This window comes from Gossypium hirsutum, chromosome D04 (genome assembly GCF_007990345.1).
Source record: "Gossypium hirsutum isolate 1008001.06 chromosome D04, Gossypium_hirsutum_v2.1, whole genome shotgun sequence".
Lineage (NCBI taxonomy): Eukaryota > Viridiplantae > Streptophyta > Magnoliopsida > Malvales > Malvaceae > Gossypium > Gossypium hirsutum.
Genome location: NC_053440.1, coordinates 54,496,630 through 54,523,442, shown reverse-complemented (window position 1 = coordinate 54,523,442; position 26,813 = coordinate 54,496,630). Strand labels below are relative to the sequence as shown.

Here is a 26,813-nt window from a genome sequence, read left to right as displayed (position 1 = left end):
AAAAGTTATTTCATGGTAGTGTCAAAAATTTTCTCTTCTGAAAATGTATTAATTTGATATTTTAAATATAATTTCTGTAGGTATGTTGAAATTGAATTAATTATTTGAATTAAATTAATTCTATTAATTGATGGATTATCAAAATTAATTCAAGATAAAGTTTTTTTTAAAGTTCGGTGGGGTTGCAGCTATTGATATAATAGCCCCAGAAAATAGGGATAAATCCCAAAGCTATATATGAATTATGGCTTAATGTGCAATTTTATAAATGAACTTTGATTTTATACAATTTTATACATGAAATTTTGATTTGATCCAATTATTGATATAAATCATTTTATGTTTATATATTGCATACATAAATAATTATATTTATTCAATATAAAAATAAATTGATTTCTTTCTTTCTTTAAATGTGTATGATTAAATCAAAAATTAAAGTTTGAAGTATACATTTGAATCACAATTAGAGCTTTACGTGTATAATTGCACCAAATTAAAGTTCATATATACAACTGCACATTAGGTCAAAATTCATGTATAATTTTGAAATTTATCCCAAAAAATATTATAAAAATAATATTAATATAATGTTTTTAATTTAGTGTTTTCATTATTTTTTATGTAATGTTTGTTTTTATGTTTTTAGCTTATTGTTGTCATTGTGTTATTTTTGAAAAAGTTTTGGATTGAGAATCGGTTAAGAGTTTTAGAACTTCCGTTAATGGTAGTTCAATTCATATAATAATTGAACTAATTGTTTGGACACCTTTAGTTATATGGGTTTTTAATTATGGATATGTTAGATGTGGGTGAAAAAAATTATATAATAGAATTATAAATAAATTTGATATAAAAAAAACTAAATATGGATTTGATTAAAACGGTAAAGTTGAGATAGTGAACTGTGATGTGTATGTATTTTTCTAGGTTTATCAAAATATAAAAAGATATAAATATCCTCAAAATAACATTTATTATTTTGTAAAATGAATGGGCTTTTGGTAATTTCATAATTTTGTTGGGACTCAATTGATAAGTAACCTAACTTAATCGAATTCTTAATGTTAGTATATATAGATATAAATGCATAGAGGTATTATTAAATTTAAATGTGAAAATATGCTCCAAATCCATATGTTCTTCGTACATTTAAAATTTAATATTTCAGGAATTTAGCTCCTTTACATTTTTTTATCCAGTTATTAGCACCGTTAAATTTTTTTTTGGTTAAATTATCTGCTGTGACATATTAATTTTTTTTTTGGTTAAATTATCTGCTGTGACATATTGAAATTAAAATAATACTCGCTTCGTGACACCAACTCAATCAGGGACATAAATAATAGTGACTATAGAAATATAGATATACAATTGATAGAGATATAAAAAAAAATTGAAGCTTTGGGTTAGTGGTAAATTTAAGGTTTTACAAATTTAATTTGTATGGGTTCAAATCTTACCATATACATATTTTTATTGTTTTTTGTTAAAGTAAAAAGACTAAAGTGCCCTTAAACAACATGACTTATTTTAATCATGGAAGGACATTTCCATAATTTCCCTAATCAAGTTAGTGCCTAGTAGACTCGTGATACGAACTCAACAAGGGCTTAAATAATAGTATAATAATATGCTATAAGTCCCGATACTCTTTGTAAATTTAAAATTTAGTCCTCATACTTTTATTTTTAGGAATTAAGTCCTTTTAACTTTTAGATTTAAAATTCAAATTTAATTGTTAACCCTGTTAAATTTTTTTTATTAAATTTGTTGGTGTGGTACTTTGAAATTAAAAAAAATCATGTAATTAAAAATTGACATTGTAGTAAACTTGAATTTAACAATATAATTTTAATTTTGTTAGCAATTGGAAATAAAAATTTAAGTCCGAAAAATAAAGGGAGCAAATTCTATGAAATAAAAATAGGGGCCTAAATTTTAAATGTACAAAAAGTACACGTATTTAGAGTATATATTAACCTAGTAATCTATATGCCTATATATAAAAGTAATGTCCAAAAATAGTTAAATTTTAGCTTCGGTTCTTCTATTATGCTTAAATGATTTAACGTCTATACTTCATTTTCGACATAAATTGGTCGAGATATTTTTATAATTTTATTAGTTAGTTTGAATAATTAATATTATAATTTTTTTTATGTTTAAAACTTTACGTGATTATATATAATTTAAATGTTCTAAAAGCTTTAATGGCCAACACGTGACTTCTCCTTTCTTTTAACTTTGCCTCTTTTTTTTACATTATAAGACAATTGTTAAATTTCAAATTTGACCCTCAGACTATGCTGAAACTTTAGATTTAATTTATATACTTTAATTTTTTTGACATAATTTGTTCCCACTACTTTTATAATGTCACGAGTTAATCTAAATAGGTACAACCGTTAACTATTTCAATTAAAATGTCGACATCAATTTTTCTTAAGAACATTTTCCAACATAAAAAGATTTTTATCATGATAAGTTTAAATCGGTGTTTTTAAAAAAAATCATAATCAATAATTTTAATGTTTATTGTTAAAAAATGTGACAGAAAATTTAATAAAAGAAATTTAACAATAGCAGCAATTGGACCAGAAATTTTAAATTTAAAAATTGAAAAAAGCTAAATTCTTAAGAATAAAAATAAAGAGACAAAATTCCGAATATATGAAGTGTATTGAAATTTTGAGTATATTTTAATTTATAAATTTTTACTCTATAATTTAATACAAATGAATAATTAATATATTTATAAAAATAAAAATAAAAGCAGGTGATTTATGCGACAAAAGAAGGTATCAGATTCCCTGACTGGAGTAAGTAATTTGTATGTCTATATTCAATATTTTATTCACATATTGGAAAAGGGAAAAGTAATTTGCACCCTTTTCCTTTAATTACTTTATATTATTTTTTATCCCGGAGAAATTATTGTATGAAATAGAGGCGCGGCATTACTTTGTATTCTTTTTTAATTATTTAATAATATTTTAACAATTTTTTATGTCATTGATATATAATTTTGGTAAATTTTTTAAATTTGAACCCTAAACTTTAAACCCAAATCTTGAACTCTGAACTCAAAACCATAAATCCTGAACCCCGAGCCAAAAAGTCAAGTTCGGTTCGAGGTTTAAGGTTTAGGTTAAAAAATTTATCAAAATTATATATCAATGACGAGAAATTATTTTATGTACCATTCCACCACATCATCCACGACCCCTTCCCGATTATTTAATGACATTCCAACAATTTTTTTCATGTCATTGACATATAATTTTGGTAGTTTTTTACCCTGAACCCAAAACCCAGAATCAAGAACCTCAAATCCAGAACATTGACCTGGAACCTCAAACCTCAGACCCCGAATCTCGAATCATGAACTCGAACCGGAACTTGAACTAGGGTTTGGGTTTGAGGTTCAGGGTTTAGGGTAAAAACTACCAAAATTATGTGTCAATAATATGAAAAAATTATTAGAATGTCATTACATAATTGGGAAGGGTCGTGAATGATGTGGTGGAATAGTCCATAAAATAATTTCTCAGAGAAAAATTATTAAAATGTAATTAAATAATTAGAAAAATATATAGGATGATGTCACTCCCTAATGTAGAAAACTATTTTTTATCTACTGATGCAGTAAATAAATAAAAGGTTTAGAAATTAATATATGTTTTAACCCATATTCAAATTTTTAATTTTAATATTTTAAAATTTAAATAATAGTTTGAAGACTAACAAAATTCTTAAATTACTCATAAACCTCGTTGAAAAAGGTTACAACATTTTTCTACTTTTTAAATGCATTTTACCAACCCTGCAGACACCTGTGAATGACACCATTTTCACCATCATCACCACCACCCATGATCAAAAGACAACAAAACATGTGTGCATGGCGGTGGACACGGCGGTGAGAGGGAAAATATAAGGGAAATATTATTCAACACTACCAACACAAAAACCCAAAGGAAAATAACAGCAACAAAACAAGTTTATTTTTATAATAACATCATCATCAACATGCATATATATATATATATATGGCCTCTTCGTCCTCGATCTTTAAGCTTGATTAAATCCCGAACTCGAATATATTTCATTTTCAAGGGCATTTGGGTTTGCCCTTGTTGTTCACCTTATCTCTGTAGCAAGGACACTCGTGTTTGTTCCCGTAAGTACCGGACGGAACGCATTGACACTCCTCGCAACATATGCCGCAATATTTGAAGCACCGATCCCAAACCGCCGCTTTATTGCACCTCCCTTTGCATTTCCCTTCACAAAAAGCTGCCATTCCCCCCCCCCAAAAAAAATTACATCAAAGATTAAAACACACACACACACACCCAAGGCTTAGATTATGAAAAAAATATGTTTGCTTACGTGAACGAGGCTGAGCCATTGTTGGTGCAAAAACTGAAGAACATAGAAGAAGAGAACAAAGCAGCAAAGTTAGAAACAAGAGCTTCATTTTTTTCTTTCCTTTTTATGATATCTTAAAAGTTGCTTACTAGTGAAGAAGATGAGTGAGAGTGTATATTTATAGTGAAGTTTTGTACGTGTGTATTAAATAATAGTATGAAACACAGCTGGAGGGGACAATGAGCGGTGGGTTGAAGCACGGTCCACGCGGTTTCTGCAGATGGTGAGGGGGAAAAAGGTTACTAAAGAGTGTAGGACCTTCGTTTTTGAGGGTTTTTTTTTTGTCCATTTCCGCCATTAACAAAAGGGCAAAGGTAGGTGAACCCTAGTTAATGCTACATGCTACGTACTTTATTTTAGTACATTCACCACTTCACCCTTTACAATCATGTCGTTTTACTTGTCCACTCTTCATTTTCTTTTCTAGCTAGTCACGAGGCGAGGATCTAGGTCAAGGAGGGTGGTAAACTTGGAATCTATAATATATATATATTAAGCATAATAGAGTTGATATTAATGATTAAAATATTATTATTTATGAATATAGTGTGTTGACCTAATGGATAGAGTGTTAACTGCTCTAGATGTAGCTTGAGTTTGAGTCGTACTAATTGTGTTACTATTAGAGTTTTACTCTCCTCTTATAATTCACCAAAAAAATATTTATAAATTATATTATATTGTTTTGAATATATTTTTATCATTTTTATATCTTTTATGTATATAAAAAGAGTAAACACTAAATGATTTTTAATATAATAAAATATTTATTATATTCATGGTAGTGTTTTTCAATATAACTACTTTTTAATATATTTTTAATGTGTTAGAAAATTTTTATTTTAAAGTTTTTTGTGTATTTAGTGTTTTTTTAAATTTAAATAAAAATTAATCTTAAAAAATTAAATATGGGCGGGCCAGGTTGGGCCTGGGTTTCTCTTTCTTAAATTGGACCGGACTTAGACAAAAAGTAAGTTCATTTTTGAGTCAAGCCCGAAATTAAAAAATTGATCTAAATACCTTGCATGGGTCTGACCTAAACTCAGCCTAGCCCATAAATATTTTTATGTTTGTCCCATGTTTGGTTCGTTGAAATGAAATAGGGTAAAAATGTAATAATAATGCGATGGAAATGGAATAAAAATGTAATAGACATTAGGTTATTTGGTCCACGACTGCTTTATCCTTATTGCAAATAATAATTTATTTACAAAATTAATTTTCTTACTGTTTTAATTTATTAAATAGAATATTATTAAAAATATTTATCTAAAGATAATATTTTAAATTTAATATTTACTAATATTTAACACTTTACTTTAAAATAATATATTTTATTATTAAATATACTTATAAATAATATCAAAAAAACTTTTCTCATTATTTTAATCTATCCTTTATTTTTTTTGGTGAAAAGATAGACTTTTATTACGAATCATCTTGACAAGACTATCTATGATTGTGTTTTCTTCCTAAGGAATATAATAAAATTTTCACTGCTTAGCCATTTTCAGGATATAATGAATTCTTCTGACGAGTGCAGAAAAAGAGCTTCCAGGCCTCTTGAATAGCATTCATAACCTCAAGACTGTCCATTTGAATTGAGATCTTTCGGAATTGAGATCTTTCGAAATCGCCTATCCAAAGTAAGCTTCAAACTCTTTCTCGCATCTCTCACATCTCTTCACTGCATCTTCTACTTAATGTTTTTTCTGGTTTTTTTCTTCTTCAGAAAATAAGAGAATACCTTCAAACCCTATTTTAAATTTATGATTTTGTTTAACAGAGAATACAAAAAAAATAAAAAATAAAAGGAAACCCAATGAAAAAGGATTGAAAGAAAAGAAATTTGTTGATGGATATTTCCATGAGAGTAAAAACTTAGAAAGAAAGGAAAAAAAATCCCAAAGAAAGTTCTCTGTAGATTAGGGGAGACCATTACAATTAGATGATAAAGGCTATTCGTTGATGCCCTCAATAGGCCATTCTTTGGGTGGGGTAAGGAATGGCAATGCAATCCCCACCCGTAATAAGTACCTCAACGGTGAACTCTGGATTGCGAAAAACAATGACTCAAACTAGGGTGATTTGTTTAAACTTGAAGTTTCGTTCGAAACGTTGGAAGTTTTGGATAAAAGTATAGGCTTAAAAAATAAGTTTAAATGAAAAGTTTGGATAAAAATATAAACTCGAAAAATTGGTTAAAAAAAAGAGATCCTTTTTCTAGACGAACTAGGCCTCGGGTAAGATTTTTGGGTCTGGGCTAGTATTGTTTTATTATCATTTTGCTGTCATTTCGTTATTTAATGTATTTTCAATGTGTTGGAAAATATTTATTTTAATTTTTTAGTGTATTTGATGTATTATATTTTTAAATTTGTTTTTATATAAAAAAACAATCTAAAAAAAATTTAATACTGGCGAGTTGGGTTGAGCTTGAATTTAGCATTTTTAATTTTGGTCGGGTTTGAATAGAATTTTAAATCTATTTTTCGGGTCGTGCTCAAGGCTAGAAAATGAATCTAAAAGTTTGCATCATACTCAATATTAGGTCTAAACTAAAAAATTAAAAATAGTACGCCTAACGAATAATGGTGGAATGCATGCCCTATTACATTCAACCAAACACATCACTAGGGTTTTAAAGTATTTTCATTTGACAATAATAATGTTGCATGTTTTAAAAGTTGTGGGTTTGAGTGAACTTAACTCAATAATAGTTTTAAGTTTACGAGTCAAGGGATTAAGATTCAAATTTTATATAAATAACAATGAAATGTATTTGACAATCAATAAAACCAAATTTTGGTTGATTATATAAAGCAACTGAATAAATGTTTAAAATATTTTAAAAACAAATTAAATTTGATACATTGTTGGTATATAAATTTTATGTACCATTAATGGATCGTAATTCGCTACATCCTTTGTAAGCAAATAATACAAAGTTGAAGGACTTTCCAAAATAATATTTATCAAGATCACCTCATATCAATTTAAGATGTTATAATAAACGTCGATAATGACAGTAAAATGATTACAAAGAAAAAGAACACATAAATTTTATGAGGAAATCCTTTCGAGAAAAAAAAATAAGCAAAAGGGGAAAAAAATATTAATGTTGCAAAACGAATAATACAAGAATAATTTCGACTACATTTAGCCCTCACAAATCCTTTATTTTGTCATTGTATTTATTTCTTCAATCACACAATTTCTAACCCAAAAAAAATGAAAAGATCACTAAATGTGATAGCCCACCACCATATGCATATTTTACAGCAAATCTCACCAGAATCCATTGCTTGTTGAACTAACTGGTGGGTATACATCATCTTAATCTTTCCAACCGTGCAGCTTTTTAAGCATTCCATCACGCTGGATTGACTTGACTCACCCTTCGAAGCCTCCTTGCTTCCATAGACATCTTTGCACAGTTCTGGGGAAACACTATATAGCATTTTCATCTTGTTCAGGAGAGAAGACAACTTGTTTCCTGATAGATTTGACTTACCGTCTGGATTATACATTGCTATGGAAACTCTGACAGATAAACCATTTATTTTCCTGTTGTTCCCCATTCTGATAACCCTCCATACTCCATAGTTCATATTCATGTTTGTATCTGATAAAAGCAAAAGTCGTGTCAGTGTACTTCTCTTTTTTTGGATTTGTAGGCAATGTAAACATCTTCCACCCTGCCGTGCACGTCGGAAAAATCCCACAACACCAACCTGCTAATATTATTGACAAAAGCTGTGTATATATAGCTGTTGGTGGCGCGCCTCCATGACAACTCCATGACCACCAAGCTTGGAAACATATGTTGGTGTTGCAATAGTTTCAGGCAAATTAGGTTACCTTTTTTTTTTCTCAACGATAGTCTACCTTAGGGCGAATTCAGAAAAAGAAATTTTGAGGGTAAGGAATTAAATTGTGTATTTTTACTATAGTAAAAATATAATTTTACCATTTTAATAGGTTATATTGGAGGGTTTAAAGTGCAATTCTAACATTACTAAATTAAAAATTATAAATTATAAAGTCTTTATAATTTATTTCTTTTGTTTATTATTTAATTTTAATTTCAAGTGAATATATAAATATACTAAGATATCAGGGGCGTTGCTAGCAACTGGAAGGGTCCTCGCCCCCTAAAATGGAAAATTTTCTATTTAAATCTTTTAAAATTTTAAATTAGTAAGAGTAAAATTATACTTTGAACCCTTAAAAATGATAGAAAATTAATATAATCTTTTAAAAACTATAAAGATAATATTAAAATGGTAAAATTATATTTTTACTATCGTAAAAATTATAATTTAATTTCTGCCCTGAAAATTTTTTTTAGCTTCGCTCCTGTATGATATAGTAAAATATTTGTGATTGTAATATTTGTATTTGTTGATGCATGGTTAATTTAGGATTGATGATCTAAGCTGGTTTACATATATCGTGAAAATACTAAGATTTGTTGAGTATATTTTTTTAGAGAAAGGAAGGTGGTAATAGAGAATAGAAAGTGGTAAGGATTTGTGTTATTGTTTTGTATATCCAAATCTCCCTTTTCCTAACATTTGGAGTAAGGGGAAGATAGGTTATTTGCTCGATTGAGATAGTCATTGTGAGCAGTGCCACAAGCAAGGTTCACTGGGCTTGGCACTGCGCAAAGTCACATGCCTTATTTGTTATCCGCAATCTTTTGGAACAAATATCATTGAGCTATAATTCTAGCTAATATCCTAAGCATATGCTATCCCATGTTTGAAGCAACATACTTTAAATATTTAATTGAATTGGATCCCCTTAAATAAGGAGATTAGATTAGAACCCCTTGAAGACTTATCTTCATCATCTCTGCATTATCTTGAACATTATTATTATATTTTATATATTAGTTACATTTTTGTAAAGCAGATTGATTGTAATTGATCTAATATGTTATCAAGTCGAAATCATTATATATCAAAGGAGACTTATATAGGTTACGTGTAGAGAGTTTTAGCACTTATCTGTTCATTAATGGACTTGTAATTGTGAGTGTATTGAGAGTGTAAACAAGATTTTACTTGGTTTACAACCTAAGCTTTTAGAAAGAAAACTTAGGATAGAAAGATCTAGATCTTTAGGTACAAAGGTGAGATTGCTAAACCAGGGTGTGTTAGGACTTAAACCACACTTGAAAGATAGTGGATTATCTCATTGCTCAAGGACCACATATCAGTGGCGAATTCAGGGGGTGCTGGTAGGGCCCTGACCCCCTTAAAATGGAAAAATTTCTATTTAGGCCCCTTTATAGTTTATAAAGTTTTATATTACTAATAGTAAGATTATATGATAAAAATTTGATTTAATTTTTTAAAAATTATAAAGATATATGTCTAGCTCTCCTATCGTTTATTTTGTTGATCGCAGTGACACTTCTAGTAACCATTGCTTGTATCACTGCTAGGCTCCATTGCCCCCTTGTTCTTGCAATTATTGATTTGTTTCTTCATGCTCCTCGGGCCATGATAACCATTACCTGAATTCTCCACTTTGTGAGTGCAATATACTTTCCATCACAATTCACACTCAAGATATCTTCTTTTTGTCATTTTAGTCCATTTGCTTCTTATTAATTTTAAATTTCCTTTTTTAATCTCTGTTTCTTAATCTCTTAGGTTGAGGGTTCAAAATAATAAATATATATTCTTTAAGGTTCTAGAATTTAAAATTTTTAAAAGGAAATTGCTATTTTTTTAATTACTTCTTAAAAATAAGAATAAGAGTTATAATATTTAGCATGAAATTATTTTGGAGTGTTTGTATTTGAATTTAGAGCATATAAACTAAGCAGCAAGGTTCAGTGTCAATATTAAACCATATATGAACAAAATTTTCTACACCGAACCCTTTCTGAAGAGAGCTTCAATGATTGGAATGGATGCCGGCCGGCACAAGCTTCTGCCGATGCCTCAACCATCTGCTCCGTCCGAATTCCAGCATTGCATATGTTTGCAAAGGAAATTAGCATGTGTTTCATCCCATACCGGGCTAGCTTTCCATAGTGTATCTCAAAGGTTGTCACCTGTGTAGGTCCAACACAACAGAGCATCTTCTTAAGTAGCAATGGCAGCAAAAAAAACAAATAAAGCGACGAAAAATGAGGCTGAGAATGGAGAACATTACCATTTCCCTAAGGCAATTCCAATCATCAACAAGACGTTGCCCTGCTGTGTCGTTTGTAAGGCACAAACCTTTTCCAAAAAACAGATAAGATCGGCATCACGCTGCTCAACAACACCTGTAGTGTTGGTGGCTCCAAGTAGTGGTCATCTTCGTCGTCGTCAAGGAATTTGAATTTAGCATTTGCACCGAAGTATAAGGAGAGATAGTCATTGCTAAGCTGTTGGACGTCACCGTATTGCATGACATGGGATTTTGTAGTCCCTTTTTTTGCCTATTGCATAATAAACCCCATCTCAACAATAATATATAAACTTTAGGGTAAACTGCTTTAGTAGTCATACAATTATTAATATTTTTATTTTTGTAACTTAACTATAAAAATTTACAAAATAGTCACCCAACTATTAGTAAATTTCTTTTTTTTGTCACTCAATTATGAATGGTCACCTAATTATTCAATTTTATCTTTTTTTGTCACTAGCTGGCTAGAAGCGGTAGCTTTTAAAATTAACATAATAACAACTTTAACCATCAACATTTATATGTTGTGTCAATTTAGTCTTAATTCTAAAAAAATATAACCCTCAACATTTACACATTGTGTAATTTTTATTTATTTTTACAATTTTACTTTTCTTTGTGACCCTTTCACCTAAAAAGTTAAAAAAAATATCAGTAAAGGAAAACACCCAAAAATCCAAGAAAATAATTTTCATCTTTTCTCATTCTTTTAAAATTAACCCTCAATTTCACAAAGAAAAACAAAATTGCAAAAAGAAATAAAAATTAGACAATGTATAAATGTTGAGGGTTATATTTTTTAGAATCCAGACTAAATTGACATAATTTATAAATATTGAAAGTTAAAATTACTAATGCCAACTTTAGAAACTACCAAGTTAAAGTTGGTGACCAAAAAAGAAATTTACTAATAATTGGGTGACTACCAGTGTAGTTTACCCTTAATTTTAATTTGGACAGAAATAGATAGAGTTTTCTAAAACCATACATTTTCATATTGTTGCTGCAAAGTCTCGTTCCGCAAGTCATTTGCTTCACTGCACAAAAGAAACAGGAAGATGAAGATGATATGAAGTGAGTTTTATATATGTATATGATGAGTATGGTTGCATATATACCAGTCTTCCATCCAAGAAACACTGTATAAGTCTCCCAAAAAGGTTTTAATACTCTGGGGGAGGACTTGGATGACCTCCAGGACAATAGGTTGCCCAGCTACCCTCTTCTTTGTTCGCCGCGGTGGTCGCATAGATATTCAAACCTTGGGGAAGAAGACCCTCCAGCATACTTCCCTGGATAAGTTGATCAGCGTAAAAATAACTCTTGTCAGGCATCCCTGGATTAACACCATAAAAAGGGTAATTGGTAATAAAATATAGGGTTTACAGTTTAGGATTTAGATATTTATGGTACTAACCAAGCGTTCCGGGACCACCATGATCGTTGGGGCCACTATTAATGACCTTCCCACTACCGCCGGTGAGAGCAGCTTTGTTTCTGAGGATAACAGAGAAAAAGTTGTTAACAGTGATATTTTCCCACTATAACTACATGCATTGGACGGTAACCGACAGACGTCTCCGGTGGTATCTCCACCGGAGGAAATGAATCCAGTCACCAACAATTGAAGAAGAACACCGACCACAGGAGGAATCATTATTCGGCCAAGCTTTGATCAAATTTAACTTGAGAAAAATCAACACTTTGTGTTGCTTATATATAGAAGAATGCATGCATAAGCTGAATAACATGTAAGAAGGTTAAGGGCTAATTTGGAGTTGGTTTGGAAAGTGTTCTGTAAAAGTGTCCTGAAGAAAATGTTTTTAAAAAGTTTAGTTTAAAATATGAGTGTTTAGTATTATTGTCAAAAAGTGCTTTTGAGAAATAAAATGTTCATTTTAGACATGTTATTATCAAGTAAAAAATATGCATTTAAATAATATTTAAATTAGTTAATATTATTATATTTTAGTAAAAATATAAAAAAAATTATTATAACTTGTTGTTGATATTTTTAATATATGAAATATAAATTTTAAATATTTTTAAGCAATAAATATTAATTATTTATAAAATTTAATTAGAATATATAAAATATATTTTAAATATTTAAATATAACCATTAAATATTTGTAATTAGTATTTTAAAAAATATTTTTTTATTTTTAATTAATGATTTTAACACATTTGTAATTAAGCACTAATAAAAAAAGAAGAAAAGTATTATGTTATTGGAGGGGTGAAAAAGTAATTAAGCACTAAAAGTATTTTTGGGAGAGGAAAAGCTAAAAATTTTAGCTTCTCCTTTCTAGAAGTGCTTTTGAAAAACACTTCTGAAAAGCTAAAAATTTCAGCTAAAAACAATTTGTTTAGAACAGCTTTTCTTTCAAAAGTACTTTTAGAGCTAGAAGTACTTTTTTTAAGCACTAAGAACATGCCCTTAATAATTTGTCCTTTCATCATTTTTTTAATATATAAATTAAAAAATAACGAAGAAAACATCATTATATAACACATAAAGTCATAAAATATTACTAAAAGAAATCTATATAAAAAAATGGTTCCAGCTCAGGGCGAAACCAAAATTTTTTTTTGTAGGGGTTGAAATTAAATTGTAATTTTTACGATAGTAAAAATGTAATTTTATCATTTTAATATCTTATATCTTTATAATTTTTGAAGGATTAAATCATATTTTTATCATTTTTAGGGAGACAAAGTATAATTTTATCATTTACTAATTTAAAATTCTAAAACTTTTAAAAGGCCTAATTAAATAAAAAAAATTATTTTAGAGGCCAGGCACCCTACCAACCCCCCTAGCTTCGCCCTTGTTCCAGCTTAATTGCATTTTTGTGGTTGAAAATATTTGTTTATTTACCTCTTATAGTTCACCATGTATTTAACGTTTGAAAGATTAGGGATAGTTAAGGTAATTAGAAATTAAGGTAATTTTGTAAAATTGAATATTAGAGTTATGATTCTCAAATTACAAATAATATAAATTTTTTGACTTTTCATCTTTTAAAAAGAGAGAACCATCGTCTCTTAAAAGTTATGTACTAATTCGAAAGATCAAAATCACGAGACTTTATAAAACAAAGTCCTCACCATTTGACATCAGTGATATGAAATTTGTTGCATAATTAGCTTCATGATAAATAGTCTTAGGATGTTATCCTACTTAGCTAAGTTACAAACATCTTTATATATAATATTTTTATACTCTTTTTCTGGCTTGGACACTTGGCAACGAGAGATGCAACATCAAAAGCACCTACAGATAGCTTTTTATCTTGCACCACCCGAGTGGTCATCCATTAATCAACCACCCGTATATTTTACACCTCCATCACGCCACCCGCTAATAACAAACCTCCAATTAGGTCCCTCGCTATTAGCGAATACTCACTTATAACAATCTTATGCTATCTTAGCAAAGGGAATGTCAGAAAAATCCCTTGCTTATCGACAACCAACTTATAATGGATCTACCACCTGACAAACCACACTGACAAGCCACCACCAAGCAAAGGGGCCTTCCCACTATAAATACCCCATGGCTCGGTGAACAAAGGATCCTTCTCTCTCTTTGAGCAACCTTGAGCATTTTACCCTAGCACACAATCTTCCTCTCCTTTTCTTAACTCCCTTCCTTTCTCTCCTTTAATACTCAAGTTGAATCAACCTCCTTATCTCCCCCTTGTTGGTCAATCATCAACTACAAGTACATACAAAACTGTTACTAAAAGAAAGCCTAATATGTTTGCCTATACTTGCGGTTGAAAATATTTGATCATTTACCTCTTGGGTTCTTGCATTCAACATTATAAATACTTAATTAATGGATAATATGCAACCTCATATTAAAATAAGAATAATTACAAGTCATTATTTACGATAAAAAATGTTAACCCTAATTAATATCATCTACTATGGTTAAGGTTAATTGGACTTTGATTATCTAGTAAAGTATGAGATAAATATGTGTAACTACTCAAGTAACTAATTTCTAATTGACGATGAATAAAGATAAATCTGTAAACCCTCAATTACATATAACATGATTTTTTTGGCTTACATCATCTAAAAAGAGAGAATTACCTCTCTAAAAATCATGTGTCAATTTAAAATATCAAAACCATAGGACTAAAAAATTATATATTTTTAAACTTTCATCGAATATTTTTAAAAAGTACAATAAGACATTGAAAAAAATGAAACCCTAATTTTTTTTTTCTAAAAAGAAATTTAAATGGAGTGGGGTGTTGATTGGAAGGTAAAAAGAAATTTCTAGAATATTTTTTTTTCTAAATTGGACGATTGTTAGTTTGACTGGTCTGACCACCGTTATATTTTTGAAAACATAGACAAATTTGATAATTCAAACATCACTTTTGATAAAAAAAAACTTTCGGAACTAATTTATGAATTGTGATATACTTCAAGGGCTAATTTACAAATAAAGCCATTTTTCATCGCCTCATGGCCCATAGTGGTATTTTACTTTCGAGGCCTTGCGAGCTTGATTGTTAGCTGGGCCGAAATCCAATACATTATGGGCTTGATTTTTGCCTTTAAAATAATAAAATTTATTTGCATTGATGACTACACCATTAGTTTCAAAGCATTTTTTTTAAGTATCAAATTTACTTTAGATTAAATTAATAATTAAATGAAAATGAAAAAAAAACTTACTAATTAAGCCAATTTAATTATACCTAAAATTTTTAAGGATTTAAAAGAAAAAAAACAATTGATACAAACTTAAAAGCTTAAATTTTAATTCTTAAAATGGATGGAAAGTTTGATATCTGGTAATTTTATTGACGTGGCAATTTATGTGTATATCATGTCAATTAACAATAAAAAAATATGTTTTATACTTTTTTAATAATTTTAATTTTTAAAAATATTTTTTATAGTTTTTTGAAGTTTTAAATAAAAAATTAAATATCTTTTAAGCCTTTAAACTTGTAATTTTTTTATTAAATTGAATGAAAAATTCAATGCTTTTTTAACTTTGCTTACGTAACGTACATGTGAATTGCCACATTAATGACTCAGTATTTAATTATTTGTTAAAATTTTAAAAAATTCAAAAAAATTATAAAAACTATTTTTAAAAATTAAAAATTATTAAAAAATTATAAAACATTTTATTCTTTAAAAAAAATTTAAAAGATAAGATTCTCATACTACTTTTAAAACTATATCCTATTTGATTTTTTTTCAAAATTTTCCTTTTCAACGTAACCCCAATTAGTCAACAAAAGAGTATAAAATATTTAAAAATAAACCCTATGTTGGAGTTGATTAGACTCATCTAATAGTTACATTCATAGACGGGCAAAAATTCCAACCATCTTGATTTAATCAAATAAAATAGCTTCTAAATACCTATTAGCATCTCTATGATTAATCTAGGGGGAAAAATAATTGTTGGGATGATCTTCCTCAGTCGTGGTGTTACTCAGTCTGTTAATGGGTTTTTCTCAGCTGTTGATTACTGTGGGGTTATCTTATTCGAAGATTCAAGTTTCTACTTCGAGCACCTTGCCAACCTTTGTTGGGCTTTCCATTGTCCCCTCATTTTGTGTGCAATGAATTGTTTTTCTTTTCTTTTAAAAAAAAAAGCGGTAAAATTGTTGATTGAATCTTAGCTCGGTTAATATCGATATTGTTACTAATGCAAGAAAACGTGGATTCGAGTGCGTTGAAGCTCGTTTATCTTCCCACTTAAGAATTAAAAAAATAAATTCGCGATATTAATATTATTTTCCATAACATATTTTATTTATGAGATGTATCCATCAAAGTATAAATTAAAGCAGATTTGAATAGACAATAATATTGTCCTTTTGCTTATAGTGGTTGGTTATAAAAAAATCAAAACAAATCCAATTATAATTTAAAAGCAAAAAATAGAAATATAATTGTCAAACAAAGCTGCCTGGTGCCTATATATGTAGGACTTATCCTCAAATAATTTAAATTAAAGGGTCAAAAAAGAAATAAAAATCTTTCCAACCCATTGTTGAATGACTTTGAAACCTCACTATAATGGACAAGTTTCTCTTGTCTTTATTTTTCCTTTTCCCCCCTAAAGGTACCTAAAAGAAAGATATGTTTGAGTGATTACTATTTGCTTAATATTCAATTTTTAGAGTTATTAATTTTAATATATATTTTAAAAATTATATTTATATTATTTTAATTTAATGTTTAATAATTATAATTTTTTATTTATTAAAATTTTATATATAATCATTTAAACATTTTTTAATGTTTACATTATAGTAGATTTAATATTTTATGTGTTATAAATATTATTTTTTAATATTTACAAGTCAAATGTGGTTTTAAAAGAGTTTTTGAATTGGTAATTTGTGTTTTATAATGATTTATTAGGGATCGAGACCTCGTTTCTATAAACCGAGCCATAAATATTTTATAAACCCTAGTTTGACTTTGTTTGTTGGGCTGGGTGTTGGGCTTCTGTTTGGGCTGTGTGTTGTGGTTCAATTGTTTTGGACTTATGGACTGTTTTATTGATTGGGTTGCTGGGCCGGGCAAAATTTGGGTTGTATAGCTGATGTATCATCCATGTGACAATCCACGTATATGCCATACCAGTAAAGTGAAAAAACGTAAACTTTTCCGTCTGTTTTGGGGTGATCCGACAAAAAACGAAAGTCTAAATGCTAAAAAAGATTAAAAATTAAATAGAGAACTAAAATGATTTTTTCTTAAAAGGTTAGAGGACCAAATATATCATTATGCCTTGTTGTATAATATCATTACGTTTAATTATTTATTTTATACCATGTGATCGTATCTGGATTTACTAATATATATAATATCAACCTTAACCCTAAGTTGTAACTTTTTTTTTTATAATTTTTATAATTTTATACATCGAAATGAAATTTAAAAAAATGGTATAATTAATTATGGGATCACATTTTATTTTAGAATCTCTTCAGTATCACATGTAATAAAGTTCATTTACTGACGAACAAACAAATCAAACGAAAGCAAAAAACAAAAAAAAACAAAATAAATAAATAAATAAATATGCGTTGCCCATTAATATAATAATATATTTGTTATTTAATATTCTCAATAAATATCAATTAATACAATATGAATATTCTCTTTTAATTGTGACATATGTGCCACAGAATTTTGCATACCACGTTACGTACGGCTGTGAAAGCTCATCTTCACTGGGGCATTTCTATTTTTAATTAAATTATATATTTATTAATAAAAACAACAACGTGTCATATAAAGATATAGACAGGCTGCAAGTAAAATATAAAAAAAAATCTCACAACCAAAGTAAAATCAAAAGAAAGCCCAACCACCTCCGTTGAGTAAGGAAAATCTTGCCGTCCTGCCTGATAGCAGAGGAGATAGAGGTTCACGTCTCCAGCGACGGTCCGCTCGGACAGAGCAACACATCCAACAAAACACCACCCTTGGCTCCCAGTCACACTATTACCAATCGTCCAGATCTAGAAGTACCAGTCCCCTCCACTATCATTATTGTGGAGAAAGCACTTGTTTAGTAGGGAACGACTCCACATTAAAAGAAAATAAATCTGAATTGAGATAAAAATATAACAAAAAAAAAATCAATCAGAAGTAATAATTTAATTCTTTTAAAAAATTTAAAAATTAATTAGAAATAAAGAAAGAAAAGGTAAGAAAAAAATATTAAAAAGTAAACAAATAAGGGATAATATAATTTTTGACTCTTAAATTTAATAAATAAATTCACTTTGGTACCTGTATTTTTAGTAGTTTATTTTGGCACCTAAATTTGACAATTAGGTCTATTTTGATTTCCTAACTTGAAAAATATAAATAACACTCTGTGTTTTTAATAACAAGACTAATGATTGAACACGTCATACCATTGATTTCTAATTAAGCCAATTCGTTCGATTCGACCATCAAACCAACAATAATTAATTAATTAATTAAAATTCTTTTAAAAAATAAAAAGAGAAATTTTATTAAACCAATTTATTTTTGTCTCGATTTTTAATTTGTACAAATTTAAAGTAATTTTTGAGTCAATCGGTTCAACGCCTTTATTCGTACTTGGTCTGTTTTAAATATATATTATCCAAACAAATAATAATAAAAAATAAAAAAATATTTTAAATTAAATATTTAAATTAATTTAAATAAAATTTTTATTATGTTTTTATTATTTATTCTTCTAAAAGTGGCGGGAGTATCTGTTGGCTGTATGCACTATAACGAAAATAAAGTGGAAAACGCGTTTTCCTTTTTTTTTTTTTTAAACCTTTCCATTTACGCGCAATTAGCTATCTTTCATTCCATTGACAAATCATAACTTTTTTTTATATTTTTTCTCAAAATACATATTTTTAGAAATAAAATTTTTTTATATAATTTCTATTATTATCCATAACTCTTTCAATTTTTTTAACAATCTCGTTATAATTTTGATTATATCCGTTCTTTTTTATATTATATGTAAGCGTTTGATTAAATCAAATGAAAAAATTTAAATTAATCGAGTGGACGAGTCTTATTTTATCATCCTAACTAGATTTGAAAATTTTTCAAATCTAGTCAAGTAAAATAGAATTCGAGTTGAATTGAATCGAGTAAAATTTCTCGAGTTAAAATAAAAAAATAAACATGTCAAATAAAAATCTTGTTATAATATAACTACTTTCGTGTTATAGTACATAAATTTGAAAACTTTTTTAAAGCAAAATAGAAATAAAATATTTTAGTATGATAAACTTGAATCGTTAATTAACTTATTTAGAAAACTTTAAACTTTCTTTATATATTCTTTAGAATCCTTTTAAGATTATTATAATTTTGTAAAAAAAATAAATTTTGGAATTTTTATAAATATTTTGAAATTTAAAAATTATTTTGAATATTTTTGTAATTTTTGTTGAGAAAAAGACTAATTTGCTTATTTTCAAAATTGACAGGGACTGATGGGCGTCGAAACCACCAAATATAAATTACTACGACAAAATAACAGTAATTAGCAGTATAGAGCAGTAGCGTCGAATCCACAAGGACTGACTATCTAATTTTGCCTTTTTTCGTGACCAAAATCAATGTTGCGGTCACAGTCGTGCCCATGACCTATGTGTAGAAATGTTGAAACTAAAAAAATGGGGGGTTTAAATTAGTTAAGATAAATAAAGAGTAAAATACGAAAAATAAAATAAAATAAAAATACATTCGAAAATGCAAAAATAAATTTAAGAAAATAAAATAAATGAATAAATAAAATATTTTGTTAAGTTTAGCCTTAGCCTCAGTGTACTCCAATCTTGAATCAATCCTTGAAATATATTTTCTCTTCCAAGGGATAAGCTGGTTATAGCAATCGAGGATCCTTCAAACCCCCAACTCTTCCTCTCATAGTCGATCTCGATATCACCTGCAAATTAACCCTTGTCAAATTTCCAACCACATGGCACATGCCCGTAATTTAAGATTTTGACAGCCTTGCAATCTGAAAAGCCCAACTCGAATTAACAACCTCAACCGTGTGGGTCGTTTAAATTTGATGACTATTTCCCTTGACAGAATCCAACTAGATTTTTCCAATTTAACAAGCCAATTTGTTCGCGAATTTTTGAATATAGCACCAGCGACTCAACTTCCTAACTATACGCCAAATGATTCCGACCCAACGAGCGCTTTTTGAATTGAAATCAAATCAACTTTGAAGGACAAATTTGTACTATCCCATATACCAAAGAGATACCAAATACCGAATTGTAAAGTATTTGGTGCGGGTTCATATCTCACGATTTATTTGTCGAAGTGATAACCGGGCTAAGGCTAAAAAGGGTTTAGTTAATCATGGAAAAAGCATGCTTTGAAAATGGTTTCATGGAATTGTGAAAGGTGGAAAGGGAAAGGGCTTTGGAAGGAAATTAAACCAAAAAGCTAAAAGTTAAAGAAAAAAAATTGAAAGAACAGAATATGGGTGACGCGAGAATAAAAAAATAAAGAATTTATTAAATGCCAAAGTAAAGCGTGTTCAATTGGTTGTAGCCACTAGGTATTTATATACATTTTTAGTATTAAAATTTAGTTAGATTTTTCTTAAATATTATCACTAAATAATTTTAAATATTATTACTAAATAATTCAAAATTTAAAAATCAAATTTAAACTAGAATTTAAATTAATTACAGAGTTGTAACAATATAAAAAATCATTCAATCTTTATCCAGTCACTTAAAAAAATCTTCAACCCTTCAATCTTTATCCAATCATCTTTGAATCTCCAATCTTTCAATCATGCCCTCCTCTGTGCTTTTTGTTCCAATTTAGTCATTTTTTGTAAGAGTTTGAATTCAGCACACCAACTTCATTCCTGATAAGAAAAATCCAAACTTAATAGCATTTTATTTGATAATTAGCCAAAAATAAATATATTAAAGATACGAATTTATCTTGTTATCAGGGACTAAAGGGGTATTTACACCAATCTGTTATCCGAATTGTAAAATTAAACTCGTTCGAAACTCAAATTACTTATTCAAGTTGATTTGAATAACTTGATTCGATTAACTTGAAATTTGAAAAAAAATCAATTTTTTAATCCAATTGAGTTTTGCTCACCTCTATTTGACTCAATGCCTAGAACTACCAATAGCTCCTCCCCAACCCATAAATAGAAGGATAATGCTCTCCAATGCATTCGAACCGATGTCCTCCTGTATTGGCAACAATACTCATGCTAATCGAGCTAAAACTCAATCAACACTCTTTAAACACTTAAATAGAAGGATCATATGTGTTTAAGTATATTTGAATCCACATTCTCATGATCGTTGTAATAATAATGATGTCAATTAAACTAAAACTTAATCCATATGAAAATGATAATGTGCTTCAACGCACTCGAATCCACGTCCTCTTGTATTGGTAACAATATCTTACCAATAGAGTTAAAACTCAATCGATATATATTACTTCATCATTACTATGCCAATCGTAATCTGTTTCGTTTGATACAATACCTAAATTAATTGCAAACCTCAAAATTCTAAAATTAAGAAAAATTAAGTGAACCTCCCATCCCATGTGTGAGGAGATTATTTATTATTAAAAAATAAAATACATGATTTGGTCATTTAACTTCAAAAAGTTACAAAATGGTCACTAAACTATTCAAAAATTTTCATTTAACTCGTTAAGCTATTAAAATTATTGTTGCATGGCATTCTTTGTTTGCATCACCTGCACCAATTGAAAGCTTTCATTCCCGTTTTATTCTACAATTCAGTTTTTTTTTCATGAAACAACTCTGAATGTTATGAATTTGTGAATCAAAATCCAAACAACTTTCTTCTTTGATCTTTAACACTGATCGTCAGATCGACTTGGATATGAGGTATATTCTTCTACTCATCGATGGGTAGCGATCTATTGTATCGATCGTTGAACTGTCACTTGGACCTTGATAGCTGGACTTAAAAAAATATTAAATGAAAACTTTCGAATAATTCAATGACCATTTTGTAACTTTTTAAAAATTAGTGTCCAAAATGTAATCATACTAAAAAATCAGTGATATTGAATGTAGTTTACTAAAAATAATAATGAAATAAGAAGACAATCGATGATACTTCAACCTAAAACCTTACTTGAAGAATAGTAAATTTTTACTACTCAACTAAACAAACATCGGTAGTAAGTAGGTAAAAGTACCATGAAGGCCATCATATTAGGAGTTAGATTACATTTTGCCCCTTCAACTAAAAAAAATGGTAAATTAGACCTTGTACATTAGATCAAAGAGCAAACAAGTCATTCTGTTAAAAATTTCATCCATTTTTTCTATTAAAAACTAGTCATTGTATATTAGCATAAGGTACACGTAGCACGTCATTTGTAAACTATCTGGTTATTTCGTTAACAATGGCAATTATTAACATAAATAATTTTTTTAACAGAAAGAACTAGTTTGCTATTTGATTTAATAAATATGGATAAAATTATTTATTTTTTTGAGTAAAAGGATCAAAATGTAATCTCACTCATAGTACATGACTCTTCATGATACTTTTACCATGGTAAGTACCACGTTATTTTCCTCTGTAATTAAAACAGTTACGGTAACTTTTAAAACAATAAGTATTAATTATTATGCTGGCATCTTTCCTAAAAATATATACTTATCACCACTCCCTCGACTTTTCTCTTCTTCTACTCGCTCTACTGTCACGCCACGTGTTAACCATGCTCATTAGCCATTGGCTAATTCCAACGATTGTTCGCGTCCTGGAACCACACAAAATCAGTCACTAGCAACTACCTGCGCGAGTACATTAAACAGCAAAACCTTTTTGGTCAATATATGCTGTCACTGGCCAGTTGCCATTCCAAACTCCGATTCCTCCAATGACATGTCTTACTGAAAAAACACAATTGGTTTACTACTTTTTATTTTCTTTAACGAGAACATGAAAAGCGCGTCAAATTGGACGTGTTTTTTATACAGTTGGCAAAAAAGTTTGTCTAGCTAGAGAGCTTTTCGTAACGCATTTTTTTTGGAGTTTTTAAAAAATATTTTTAGCTGGACTCGCTTTCACACACATTTTCTAGGATCAACATATTTCCCTAAATCTTGAACAAAAAGGGCCTATTTGACCAATTAACAAAAAAAGAGATATATATAGCTAATTTAGTCGTAAAATAGAAAGAATAATTTTTTTGAAATAAAAATAGATAGACTTGTAACATATTTTAACATTTTCCTAAACTATTGTGCTGGCCATACAAAAAAATGGTAGAATTGTTATCTACTTCCTCCAAAAACCGTAAAGTTATAACCAACTTTGAACCCTAAAAAAAATTTATAACTTTGCCGTATATATTTAAAATCACTTGTATTAAATTATAAACACATGTTTACGTACGATATAAATAATTTAGATCTGACATGTTTTAAAAAATAAACAATTTTGAGTATGCTCCATGTCATAATTTAACTAGAATTTAATATGGTAGGACTTAATTGATATTCAATTGAAACGTTTTGAAACTTAGGACCAATTTAAAAATTAAGCCATAAATTGAGGACATGTGATTGTATTAACCCTTGTCTTCATAAAATATTGAAATATTAATTATTTTGAATAACAGAGATATTTTCACAAAATATTGTTAATTTTGAGAATGATAATAATAATATATAATCAATAAACTCCGTGTAAGTCGCTCTCTAAAAAGTCGCGACGTTTACACTCTCTTTCCAAAAGAAAACAGTTTCTTCATTGCTCTGCTCTGCTCTGCTCTATATTTCTCACTTAAACTCCATGAATGAACTTCAAAGCTCTCTTCTTTTCATCTAATAAAAATACCCTTTAATCGTTTTTTGCTTCTTTATTTCACTGTATAATCAACGAAGGGTTTTCTTTTTTTCTTTCGGATTTTTTAGGGAAAAAAACGAGCTGCAATGGAGAAAAAGCAAGGTTTTTTCTCATCTCTCAAAGAAGACGTGATTCGCGGGCTTTCACCTTCCCGTTCCCGGTCCAACAGTCTGGCGAGAACCGGTTCACCCATGTCCGGTCTCTTGCGGAGAAAGAAAACCAGTAACCAGTACTACGCAGGTGGCGGCGGTTACGTGGCGCAACCGGAGCCATTGATCGCGAGATCCGGGAGCTTAAGGCCAGTCGGGGAAGCTTTGGCTCCACTCATGGAAGGTCCTGATCCCGACGGAGTCGAAATCGGGGACTCGAAACGAGTCGGGTCGGGTATAGGACAATGGGTTAAGGGGCAGTTATCGAGGAACCCTTCCGTTACTGCTTCGTATAAGAGGTCTGATCTGAGATTGTTGCTTGGGGTTATGGCTGCACCATTGGCTCCGGTTCATGTTAACTGCAATGACCCTTTGCCTCATTTGAGCATCAAAGATACTCCCATTGTTAGTCCCCTGTTTTATTTTTATTTTATTTTACTGATAGATCCATTTTAATTTACTTATAATTTAGATTCCATTGTAATGATGCAGGAAACTTCCTCTGCTCAGTACATATTGCAGCAATACACGGCGGCTTCCGGCGGGCAGAAGTTGCAAAACTCGATTCGGAATGCCTACGCTACGGGGAAGCTTAAAATGGTAGCTTGTGAATACGAAACGGCAACGAGGACGGTTAAGAATCGCAACGGCTCTAAAGGCGCGGAGTCCGGCGGGTTTGTGCTTTGGCAAATGAATCCGGACATGTGGTATGTCGAACTTGCGGTCGGTGGTAGCAAGGTTCGTGCTGGATGTAATGGGAAGCTCGTGTGGCGGCATACGCCTTGGCTCGGTAGTCATACCGCGAAAGGACCTGTTCGACCGTTGCGTCGTGCGCTTCAGGGTCTTGATCCGAGGACTACGGCTGGTATGTTTGCTGATGCAAGATGCATAGGTGAGAAAAATGTTAACGGTGAAGATTGCTTCATCCTCAAGTTATGTACCGAGCCGCAAACGCTTAAGGCGAGGAGTGAAGGCCCGGCGGAGATCATTAGGCATGTTTTATTCGGTTACTTTAGTCAGAAGACTGGACTTCTTGTTCACATCGAAGATTCACATCTGACTCGTATTCAATCTAACGGCGGTGATGCTGTTTATTGGGAAACCACAATCGATTCATATCTGGATGATTACCGACCCGTTGAAGGTATCATGATAGCACATTCCGGTCGTTCTGTTGTTACACTTTTCAGGTTCGGGGAAGTCGCAATGAGCCATACTAAAACAAAGATGGAAGAAGCTTGGACGATCGAGGAGGTTGCCTTCAATGTACCAGGCATTTCGGTTGATTGTTTTATCCCACCAGGTGATTTGAAGTCCGGATCCATCGGTGAAACCTGCGAACTCCCTCAAGACGAAAAGGGAAAGACCGCGATCGTGTTAGCAGCACAACGTGCCAAGCTCGCCGCAGCTGGCAACACAATTTGGAAGATGGAAGTCTAAGTGGGAAAATCACATCTTTTGCAAATTGTTCATATTGGTAACTAGTGCAGTTCACTGACACATTAGAAGGTCTCTTTTTTCGACTTCGGTTTTTTGCCTCTGTTATTACTTCCGATGCAGTATTCGACTACGGTGTCGGAGCTCGGGTTATTCTGGTTCGTGGATCGAGCTAACAGAGGTTAATATTTTTTAGGTTGTGAAGCTGCCCTATTAACCTTTATATATATATAGTTTCACACTAACTCTAATGGTTAATGAATATATTGTGGCAGTATAAAAGGATGCTGCTACTAATCATGTTTGAGAATTTGACAGTCATTTTTCTGGTTTTTAATGTTAGTGTTTCTGGATTCTATGATTCCATTGTTTGTCTGAAAGTGATGTTGTTGGATATGGTAAATGACATGGAATTACCTGTGTTCTGGTTGGCTGCTACTGAAAAGCAAAAATGTAAACTCAAAATCCATGTTCATCTGTTAATTTAATGCTTATTGTTAATGTTATATAAATTTTAAAATGTTATTTGACTTTAATCTTCTTGACATGGTTGGGATTCCATCAATTTTCTTAAATTTGTATTTATCATAAAGTATGATGTGATAGTTGCTCTTGTTTACCTTATTGCTTAATTATGCGGTCGGGGTTTAATGTCTAATCATGAGAATAATACACATTTCATGATCAACTGTTTATTTCTTCAGAGAACACATTATTTCAATAATGAATGCTTTAATCACGATCGATTTCATTCAATCACTTATTTATATGATTATTAAAGTTTTAATGTCCAAACTAACAATAAATACATTATTCAAGTACCAAATTATATATATAGAGAGAGAGAGGGGTATAGTGAGCCAGCTCTAATGCATCCATCTCCATGTGTCTGAACATTCTTTCTTTACATGGTGCATGACAGTTGACAGCATCTAAGCTCGTCCTGAAAAAAGTTTTGAATGCCATTAGCATTGGCTGCCTGCCTCTGCAACTTTTTTTTCATTCAAGCCCCTCTGGTGATTTGCTCCCTGGTGGGGGCATCTAAAAAGCTATTAATTTCATAGGGACAAATTAAATTAAAAAAAAGAAGAAAAAAAAAAGTCAAATCAGCACCGCCTAATGTGGGGTTAGGTTTGAAGTTTTGAGTCTTTCATTGCTAGAACTTGGAAGCAAAAAAGAAAAAAGCTTGTGTGTGAGA

The 26,813-nt window shown here is 30.0% G+C and overlaps 2 protein-coding genes across 2 annotated transcripts; one reads left to right on the top strand and one right to left on the bottom strand.

Moving 5' to 3' along the window:
* Positions 1 to 3,744: 3,744 nt before the first annotated feature.
* On the bottom strand, positions 3,745 to 4,537 carry LOC121215962 (peamaclein). Its single transcript, XM_041090941.1, has 2 exons — positions 4,396 to 4,537; positions 3,745 to 4,299 (listed from the first exon to the last, which is right to left on the bottom strand). The coding sequence occupies exons 1-2, from the start codon at positions 4,481 to 4,483 to the stop codon at positions 4,115 to 4,117; spliced, it is 273 nt and encodes a 90-aa protein (XP_040946875.1). The 5' UTR covers positions 4,484 to 4,537; the 3' UTR covers positions 3,745 to 4,114.
* A 19,335-nt stretch (positions 4,538 to 23,872) lies between these two features.
* Positions 23,873 to 26,160, top strand: LOC107898791 (uncharacterized). The gene is made up of 2 exons (XM_016824332.2): positions 23,873 to 24,583; positions 24,671 to 26,160. The coding sequence occupies exons 1-2, from the start codon at positions 24,116 to 24,118 to the stop codon at positions 25,616 to 25,618; spliced, it is 1,416 nt and encodes a 471-aa protein (XP_016679821.1). The 5' UTR covers positions 23,873 to 24,115; the 3' UTR covers positions 25,619 to 26,160.
* Positions 26,161 to 26,813: the final 653 nt, after the last annotated feature.